The following is a 10,949-nucleotide window of genomic DNA, read 5'->3' as shown; positions in this document are numbered from 1 at the left end:
CAAGGTTTCTAAAAAAAAAAATTTTAAACAATTTTATATTAAATCCTCTTTAACAATCACACAACTTATATCGCTAAATAACAAATCTTATGTCCTTTTCAATCTAAATCCTCTTAAGATCTTTCTTGTTGAATTGGCTAACTCGGTAACAAAGGTCCACCTTATTTATCGTGTAGCACTAAGATGCAATGTGGTATAGAGGAAAGGTTGCATGTTAATCGTGTGCCCACACAAGCATCACAACCGTAGTAGCCGAATCTTCCATCTGATAAGTACCGTAGATGGTGGGGAAAAGCTATCAAATATGGGTCTATATCTAGAAAATAAGGACAGCCATGAATAATGGATTCCTATTTCTGACTTTCAGATTCAACATTTTGTTGCCAAATGAAAAGCACTGCTCATCTGCCAAAGGACCACAAATTTATCTAACTACATGCATATCAATTTCCACTATCAAAAGCCAAAACCAATTAGAACCCTCCATTTAGACGTTGGCAGTGGGACAAGAATATGGTAGAGAACCCTACATGCATCCCTTTCAGCAAAATATCCCAAATGGATTCATTCAAATCAAAACATAAGATGTGAATCTCTTAAGTATCTGACTTATTAACAAATTCCAAATTCTGTAAAAGGTTTTCATCCTAATATTACATGAGTAGAATATTCCTATCCAAAACAACAACTTGCAGACAACAGTATTATACAGATGCGATCTAAATTCGAATCCTCAGTTGCTTATGGAAAATGACAATTTGATGGGGTAGATAACTTCCATGTCTTCCATTTACCTGCAAAATAAAGAGGAGCCTAACAACCTTAAAACTTGAAGTCTTTCTTCTTGGACTTGCCATCTTTTTCTTGCATCTTTCTCTTCCTCTTCTTCTCGTTCTGCACCAGGTGAAGAGATAATTAAATATACAAATCGAGACCAATTTTTTTTGAGAAAAAAGGTATAGGTTTGTATGATTTGAGGATTTAGCACAACACACCTCAGCAACCATGTCACTGAAATCCTCACGCTGACTCCGCAATTTCTCTTCCTCCCTTGCTTCTTCATACCTGGAATACTTCCAGAAGATGTAACAAACTAGATAGACGATGTTGAAATCACTATCGGGCAACAAAACAATATAAAAAATAAGTCATACTTTGCAGGTAAAACATTCTCCATGGCATCCAACTCCTCTGGCAGTAAAGTGACATCCACTCTATCTGTCTTTTGACCTTTAAGCAAATCAACCTGGAAACCATATAACGTGTTATCCCACAAGAAAATATGGCACACACCCCAAAAAATATAGTGAGAAACTCTTCATTCTTAATCTTACCCTTTTAGCCCCTGACTTGTCCTGAGTCCCAGTGCCAACCACATAACTGGAGAGAAATTATCATGATACAAACAATTGTGATGGAAGAAAAGGAAAAAACAAAACAAAAATACTATAAAAAATAAAACAAATTTAGCATACGTGTGTGTAGTTCCAAGCAAAGTTCCAGGAGCAAGTTTTTCCTCCTTTTCTTCAAGGACCTTAACAGAAAATATGATTAAAGACATCAACTAACTGATCAAGAGAAATTAAAGCTGATGGAAGAGCAGAAGTAGAAAGACTCACTTGATAAAGAGGCCTTTCAGGTTCCTTCCTCTGCTGCTTACGAAGGTCAATAATGTCAGGTGTCTCCACCCCAGTGGGTGTGCTGAAGATAAAAACACAAAAAATATGAGCTCCACAAACAAAATATACACAAAACTAACCACCAATATAAAGAGAACTATAAACATGGATCAGCTCAGCAAAAGGTTAAATTTAAGAACCAATGAAACATTCATGTGGTTAGTCAGCTTAGTTAATTATTAATCGCTCCTAACTAAATTTACCACATGATGGGTTTCTTAATTTCACCTCGACTGATCATTTACTATGTTAATCCAATAAAAAAAATTTTAAAAAAACCTAGACAATTGACGAAAATAATAATAAAATGTAACAATACCTTGACAGGCTATCAACTGATTGAGTACCATCTTCAAGTTCTTCCTCCTCCATTTCTTCTTCCTCTTCCTCCTCCTCTTCCTCCTCTTCTTCCTCCTCCTCCTCTTCCAAGTCACCCCAGTGTTTGGTTTTATCAATTGGCTCTTCCTGGATTGAGAGAACATTTATGTAAAATGTAACTAGGAATATATGATAGAAACTGAAGCTTTTACATGGTATGTATTAATAAACCCAGAATTCAGAAAAAAGAATCCGATAGCAAGAGTTATTGACAGAAAGAAAAATAAAACCAATAAGCAGACTCCTTTGCACAGTGGCAACAGCCAACCCAAACTTCAAAAAAAGATGATCCTCCTTCAGTGCCACCCATCCTCTTAATATTCAAAATATAAAGCACTGGGATCTTGTCCGGCTTAGAATCCAAGCATCTTAATTTCTTTCAACATTTATAATTTCATTTTACATTAAAATCATACACTTTTTAAGAAGGAAATTCGGTACAGTGGTTTTAAAACAGAAGAGGACCCGTATCAGAGAGAAGGGAATTCCATAATTATGTCTAGATAAAATATTTTGGAGGCATTTAAAATACTTCACATCAAAACAGCTTTTGAAGCAACTAGATCCGGTACTTTTTACACCCAAAACCAAGGAAATTAAACACCAGCAAAATAGGTGGAATTACAGAAATCCACTCCCTGAGTCTCACTTCACATCATTTGCTCATATGATGCTTATCTTCATCTTCTCTCCTGTAGTGACCTTCACACCGCCTAGCAACAGTGCCACTGAAGATCTGCCCTGATCTTTACCCTCATCATGGCAACAAAGTAACACCGGCAGCAGCAGGGCGAGGTTCACTACAATAGTTTTGTCATCACTGATTTCCAGCAATATCCCAATAGTCGTTGACAGCAATGATGGCCAACATGGGGAGGGACATCAGTACTATCAAACAGGCTTTAGGGACTTCTCAAATTTACCTCTTTTCCCTAGCGAACATGTCATGTGAGACAAAAGAATACTTCTTGATCCCAGTATCATTGATGTTGGAATAGAAACAGTAATATAAAATGTCCTCGACAAAAGCAACAACTGATGTGATGATTATAACTCTTGCTTATTGATACTGCCAATAATATCTCAAAGTCAAAGCCAACAGTATCGAGAACAAGTACTCACCGAATCATAATTGTGATGGTTCCATTATTGAAATATAGGAACAAGACCTTTTTTTTCCTAGTTTTATAATTTAGTGAGGGTATTTTATTTTAGATGATAATAACACTTCATAATTTCATCATCTAAATAAGGAAATTTATTAATAAAAGAAATCTGATCAGTTTGACCAAATAAAAAATTTACAAATGAAAGAAATATAAATACTTTACCAGAACAAAATATAAACTTGAAGGAAATTTAATTGAAGTAATCAAATTTCTTAGAACTTTAAATTATGCTAATCTTTCGAATGCATTATCCAAACATAACTTAGTTTCAAATATCAATCTTAAAGGATACTTGATTTTGATATCGAAAATCATAAAAGGGAAACAGTGGACAATTAAACTGGGTAGTAGTTACCCCTATAATTGAAAAGTGGTGTTTTTATGTAAACCAACCTCATAATTAGGCTGATCTTGCTGATGGACACCAAAAACATCTCCATATAGTGGACGCCCGAACTGCTCAGACACAGACAAGTAAAGAAGTCAATGAAGTGAAAAAGGGGAGGAAGGGTGTTGAAATCCCCTTAATGGAGATGAAAATTCAGAAACCTATAATTATTATTTTAAATAGAGATGAGTGAATATAAAAAAATGTACCTCATCAACAGGAGGCTTGCCCCAGCCACCGGGATGATAACCAAAACTAGCTCCTGGGGGAATGGGAGCATTCAAGCCAGGGATCTTTAGATGAGGGTATGATGGTGGAGGACCATATCTCTGGAAAAGAAAAAAAAAAAAAAGATAAATCTCATGTCAGAAAGAGCCATGGACAGAATAATATCACATATACATTCCAATATACAGATTTTACCTGCATGTTGATAAGCCATGGAGGAGGAGAACCCTCAGGCATACCAAGAGATTCTTTCAACTCGTGTGATAACATGCCAGGTTTCATCTCCCTCAACTTTACCTGCACAGCAAGCAGTATAACAATGTCATATAATCTTGAAACTTACACAGATCAATGAATAAATCACACCAGAAAGTGTTAAAATAATGTGATCTTAAACCAACCATCACAAATATTTTTTGCATTTGACAAAGGTGAAGAGTTTCCATGAACTATCGACTACTCAAGAAGGAGATGAGATAAGAAAAGCTTAGGGCCTAATTAGTTTAAGAAGCTGTGTTTGTTTTCATACTATTTTGACTTTTAACAAAAAATTTGATACAGTTTTCCATTTTATTTTATGTTTTCAAATATTTGTATAAAAAATAGAGAAATTAACTTATTGTATTCACTTTCCACTGTTTCCTATACAAATATTTGAAAACAGTTGGAATTTTTGTAACTAAAAGTGAATACAGGGTGTGAAAACAAAAGCATTTTTTAAACTAAATAGCCCTCGAGATCTTGGGTTTTAGAAAACCCACTATGAAGCATGTATGTATGCAGTATTTTAAATCTAACATTAACATTTTAAAATGAATTATACCTCAAACTCTTTTCCTTCATGATACAGGTCCCCAAGAGATGACAGCTTTGGCTTTGTCTGATATTTAAAGAATGCATCATGAAGAACCTGGCGACCAAGCAACAAAGACATTTGAGAAAGGATTGAAATAGTTGACTTCTATCACAACATAAAAGCATGCAAGTTATGAAAATGGTGCAAAATTAGAAAAAATTAGAGAAAAGAAACCTGATAATCAATATCCATTTTCCCCATTTTTGGTTGCATGCGTTCCCGTTGCTTTTGTTTCAACTTTTTGCTGTCCTCTTTTTCAATATAAGCCTGCGAGAGAAAATGTAAGATAACCTGACAAGTAGCTACTACGGAAAATGTAATAAATATAAATAAAAAGACATGAACTTATATATTGCAAAGAGAAAGTCTTGTATTAAGTTGAAAGAAACATGAAAATAAACAACTGATGTAGATCAACAAGTATATAAAACACCAGTTGGAGGATAAAACACATCAACATATAAACAAAAAGTGTGTTCCAGTACTGTAGCTTATTTGAAACATCTAAAACTCAAATTATGTGCATTATTTCTTCAACATAAACAAATTTCTCCCCATATAACAATTAAAAATCAGAAGACCACCATAATCTGTCTTATGACAGCAAGACTTTGAAGCAACGGTAGCAACATCCGGTTGTCAAACTATAAACAATGTTTGACCATGAAAGCCAGTTCAAAAGAGTGTAGATGTGTGACATTCCAAATACACACATTGTATTAATTTTGTAAGTAAATTACACAAACCATGTTTTCTTGGAATATTACCTTTTTTTGTGGATAATAACACAGACAAGGAATCATAAGTCATAACTTATGCAAACAGATGAGATTGCATTACCTGTCTGATTTTCTCGATTCCTGTGGCAGCAATAAAATCGGGAAGCTGAAAGGGCTGTTTCTCAATACCTCTTTTCCCCTGCAAAATCAATAAAAAAAATTATGAGATGCAAATAATTCATGTGTACATGACTATGAAATTATGTGGCCAGGCATTATTAATTATAAAACAATGAAGACAAGAGAAATTCAGCCCGGGCATTAAGCACAGTGAAAGGTATCTGAAAATTCAAAGCATAACTATCAGCACCTTAGTTATAAATAAATGTTCAATGAAATTACACAAAAAAAGGATAAATGATTATAAGCCCATGTTACACAACACCTATATTCCCAAGCAATCTAACAAAGGAATAAAAGATAAATGATTCAGGCTACTTAGTGCCAAACACCTACAATTCCAGGTTTGGTGATTGCCACAACTGCTCCCCTGCAAGTACCACATACATACATATAAGAGAAACCATATCGATGTTATCTTCCTAACTCTATCCATACACCCCACATATAAGTTCATAACCCTTATAAATGTTTGCATCTCTAAAACATAACTATCAATTAAGAATGCTGCTTAACCTGCAGAAATTTTCTCTTTTGACACCAGTGCCTAGGTACAGGTACAGTATTTCTATGAGACTTCAAGAACACCAACAACTTTGGATCTGCTGAAGTAGCATCCCACACCTTAAAATGAAAAAGAGAAAAAAAAAAACTGTTGCATTAAATTTGCATATGGCCATGTGAAACCAGACTAAAGATTAAGAATGAGAACTCAAAAAGTTTATAATTGGGGATAGCACCACATAACGTATACCAACCTCAACCACATCTGGCCTTGAGCTTATCTGCTTTAGCTCGGCGATCTTCATCCTGCGTTGAAGCTGAACACAAGATAAAACTTTTAGCATATTTATGGAAGCAAACACAATAGTTAAATTGAATAAACAAAAAATAAATAAATTTCATAAAATGTTAAACCTTTTTCTTCTTATTGGAGACACCTTTCTCTTTGTGCTCATTATCATTTTCTTCCTCTTCAGAATCAGAATCAGAGTTTGCCTTTTTATTAGTAATTGATTTTTCTGCTGACTCATCCTTCTTATCATTATCCTAGATTCATCCATGGAAACAATTTATCAAACAATAAATGAAGAGACACAGTTAAAAGTAAACAATTCACACAATCTTCTTACCTCTGTACCAGTAACCTCGTTGAAACTAAACTTCTCAAAGATTTTTTTAAATTCCTCATCCAAGCCTTCGTCTACCTCTTCCGGGACATACTCAATTTCAACTTGTTGGACAACCTAAAATTTAAGACAGAAGACAACATTAAATAGGCATCACTACCAATTTGAGTTTTAATGGTGTTGCCTTTGAGAACATAGGCTGGAATATTGCCACTCTTTTACAAAAGGAAATACATATCTGTATCAAGAATGGACGAAATCAGTGATTGAAATTTGGATGGAATGGTTACAAAAATGGATAAATTTAGCCGCTGAAATCAAAGAGAATGGACAATACTGATAGGGGAAGATGTCTTAAACTAATAATTAATAATCAAGCTTCTCCTCACACACTCAGAATCATAGAAATCTTTTCATCACTTTGTAATGCCAATTCCCAACCTTTCTCTCCTCACAAAATTAAATGGTAAATGGTTTCATCCCAAATCTAGTTAAAGTGGTTCAGCTCAGGAGTTGGAGAAGGTGGTTCAAAATTAAAATCCCCACTACTAACACAATAAGTACTAAACATTTGCTAACCAAAAAACAAAGAATAAGATACTAATAGTGCGAAAAAATTGTCAAATTGATTCTAGAGGCACTAACCTCGGTAGCACCGACACTACCTCTTAAAAAAATTGTGTGACCGACCATAACACTTGTGATTACATTTAAATTATTTATTTTTTAAAATTATTATCAGTGTCATGTTTCCGGTGTCCGTACTTACTAACATATCACTCTCTTTTCTTTTTTTTTCAATTATCATTAACCAATACTAAAACTATGATATGCCAAAGAACGAGCTCAATTCAAGTTCAAACACAATCAATTTTTCTGTAGCAAATGTGAACAATATAATTAATAGTGATAGAGCAATTTTCGATTTCAACCCTAACCTAACCAAAATGCTTGCAGAGAACAATAAGAAAGATGATAACCTGTTGTGATTCAGTGGTTTCATTCGTGTCGTCAACGTCTTCAGATGCGTTTGCATCTGGTTCCTTAGAACTCTTATTGATCTTCTTTTGCTTCCGGCGACGTCGACGGCGCTCACTCTCCTTGGATTTCTTGGTGGCGCCGAGATTGGTGTCACCGGTTTCCGCGGCCATGTGTACCGGTTTTGGTCGACTGTACGAATGGGGTAACCGAGCGAGTTTCAGTGCGACGGAGTTAGGCGATGAATTCAGGCGTGCGAGTTAGCAAATTGTGATATTTGGGTTTAGTATTTACACCCCTGGTTGGACGATATTTGATGCAAACGAAATAATAATTTGCTTTTAAAGTTGTTTTATTTTGCAACAACTCATAATAATGTAAGCAAATTATTTCTTCCTGTAATGTAATGAAATGTAAATAAACTATTTTACTAAAAAAAAAAAAAAAAATTTTCTTTGGTGTAGTATTACCATTAAACACTAATTAATAAAAATTAAGGTTTAACAAAATTAATATTGATATTAATTAATAATTAATTTTAAAAAAATATGTTACCCAAATTAAAAGATGATGCTAATTTTGAAAATAATTCTTAAAATTAACACAAAATGTAGTAACAATAATTAATTATGATTTAGAAAAATTAATAGAAATAGACAATACTTGTGAAAATAACATAAATAATTGTTTCTTAAAAAAATGATTGAAAAAATCTGCTGAATTCCAAGATCAACGTTATTTTCTTCCTTTCACAACCCAAACATGTCAAGCAACAATACTGTTACCCTAGTTGGAAGGTTGTTTCAAAATCTTCATATATTATTGTTGCAAGTCTATGATATGAAGTCTCTCCACACTTAGTTATTATATATTGTGTTGTATTTTTTTTTGTAGATCCATTGAATCTTTGAGTGAAAAACTGCCTGGAGACGAATGAGGCTAGACATGGCGTATATTGAGTACGAGAAAGAGCGTCGTCTTGCTATCGAGGCTAAGAAAAAAACTGATATAACAAAAGTCGGGTCATCTGTTGTTGAAGGTGCGAAAATTGAAGAAAAAGATGGAAGGTCATACATTGTAGATGGTGGAGAAACTGAAGAAAAACATGTAGGGTCATCTCTTGTTGATGGTGCAAAAACTGAAAAAACTCAAAGATCGTAAGGGGAAAAGTGTTGTTTCAGCTGAAGACCGCCTCGACCGTGGAGTCGTAGCTCAGAAGGGCAAGTTGCATGCATCAGTTTTTTTAATCACCAAAGGAAAAAGGGGATGTTAACAAAGGGAAATGGTTGTCCGGTGTCGGATCTTCTCATATATCGATTTCGTCAGACAGTAAAAGGTATACGATAATATTATATTAGGTTTTAAGTTATTATAGGTGTACTTGTTAGTGATTTTATTTTGTATGTTAGAATTTATATTGTAGCTATGAATTGATGTTCAATAAACATTTAATGGTTATGGTGTTAATGCAGTTCTGATGATGACTCGAGTGATGAAAATCTAAGAAGGTGTCGTAGGTACTTTGTTTGGAAAAGGAAAATCAAATATGGAAAGACAACCCGAAAAATGTCTTTGTAAGTACAGAAATGTTTCCATCTATTGATATAACTGAATACAAGTTTGTAATATATCATTTATTGATATGCATTTCTCTGTTATGTGTAGCAAATCCCTCAGAAAGTTATTAGGAACTCCTTGCAAAAGGCTCATAGGCGTGTTCATTTCAGTTGGTTGATTTTGATAGTGGAGAAAGGTATGATTGTGAATTTCATGTTGTTGAAAGAAAGTATTTGCATATAAAGGTATGTCAGACATGGTTCCTATGAGTTCGTGAGAAATAAACACCTCAAAAGAGGTGATAAGATGGTATTTAGCCTTCGTGAACCTCCAGCAGAAAGACTTGTTGTAACAGTCTTGAACCATTAAAAGTTGGTTCAAGTTGTTGGATTGTGGCTGATGATATTTTGATGTAAGTGGATGTGTTACTAAGAAGATTAAGGATGTTGGTTGATCATGTGTATTTTGTGGTGGTGGGTTATGTTTAAGAAATATTTTGTTATGTTTCAATTGTAGTTGTTTTTTGTCCTCTTTTGTTTAAGGATATCAGTTAATGTAATAGGTAATATAGCTATGTTTTTGGATGTTAAGTTTGAAACAATAATGTAGTAGTTGTCATGCATAAGCCATTTTAAATGTAATTTGTTATTAGTTTGAACTGATGCAGTTGTATAACAATGTATAACAATATGGTTCTAAATGTTGTTTTGATTCTATGTTAAAAATATGTTATGTATTGATATTTGTAGTATTATGGATACTTGAATTTCATTTCCACTTAAAGCTTGTTAAAGAAGTTCAGTTAGAGAAATAGTTTATATGTAAAAGAAATAATCATTTTGGTAAGATATGAGACAATAACAACCAACCAAGTAAAATTTCATTTAAGTTGCTTAGTGTGACATATAATAAACATGTATATGACTCTATATTTGTCGTACTAATGTGTGGAAAGAATAATGATAAATTTGATGTTGTAATGTGTAAAATAATGAATAGCTGGAAATGATTCTTTTCAACAGATAAAAGACGTATGGTGTAATGATGGTATCTTTTAGTAATTCATTCGATGATGAAATGTATTTTAACGTTTTCTTTGAAAGATTTATAACTTTGTAAATGGTCAGAGTTTTAAGTTGTGGTCTATTATGACATCAGTATGTGAAAAGATGTTGATTGAATAAATTCTACAAAGTGTAAACACGTGATGTTAGATGCATGGTTGTGTGGTGTATAATGGAGAATAATATTTATTATTATTATTGTTGACATGTGCAAACATTGTTTAATAGCAAAGACAAAACAACTTTCTACATCATAAAATGTTTGGTGTACAAAGCGTTATTATATATATATATATATATATATATATATATATATATATATATATATATATATATATGAAGGATAGAAAAACACTTAGAAAGGGGGGGTTTGAATAAGTGTAGCTTTAAAAACTTGACAGATAAAAATAAATTGCACAGTTATTTTTATCCTGGTTCGTTGTTAACTAAACTACTCCAGTCCACCCCCGCAGAGATGATTTACCTCAACTGAGGATTTAATCCACTAATCGCACGGATTACAATGGTTCTCCACTTAGTCAGCAACTAAGTCTTCCAGAGTCTTCTGATCACACACTGATCACTCCAGGAACAACTGCTTAGATACCCTCTAAGACTTTTCT

The 10,949-nt window shown here is 33.5% G+C and overlaps 1 protein-coding gene across 1 annotated transcript; it reads right to left on the bottom strand.

Moving 5' to 3' along the window:
* Positions 1 to 539: 539 nt before the first annotated feature.
* On the bottom strand, positions 540 to 8,036 carry LOC131602712 (uncharacterized). Its single transcript, XM_058874883.1, has 18 exons — positions 7,708 to 8,036; positions 6,731 to 6,844; positions 6,516 to 6,647; positions 6,356 to 6,418; positions 6,114 to 6,221; positions 5,539 to 5,616; positions 4,873 to 4,965; positions 4,666 to 4,752; positions 4,038 to 4,139; positions 3,824 to 3,943; positions 3,620 to 3,682; positions 1,999 to 2,144; positions 1,620 to 1,701; positions 1,476 to 1,534; positions 1,335 to 1,380; positions 1,155 to 1,246; positions 996 to 1,065; positions 540 to 894 (listed from the first exon to the last, which is right to left on the bottom strand). Exons 1-18 carry the CDS (start codon positions 7,876 to 7,878, stop codon positions 823 to 825), a joined length of 1,698 nt encoding a protein of 565 aa, XP_058730866.1. The 5' UTR covers positions 7,879 to 8,036; the 3' UTR covers positions 540 to 822.
* Between the last annotated feature and the right edge of the window lie 2,913 nt (positions 8,037 to 10,949).

The sequence above is a fragment of the Vicia villosa genome, linkage group LG5 (genome assembly GCF_029867415.1).
Source record: "Vicia villosa cultivar HV-30 ecotype Madison, WI linkage group LG5, Vvil1.0, whole genome shotgun sequence".
Taxonomy (NCBI): domain Eukaryota; kingdom Viridiplantae; phylum Streptophyta; class Magnoliopsida; order Fabales; family Fabaceae; genus Vicia; species Vicia villosa.
Note: the sequence above shows the minus strand (reverse complement) of the source record. Positions and strands in the feature narration are given on the sequence as shown.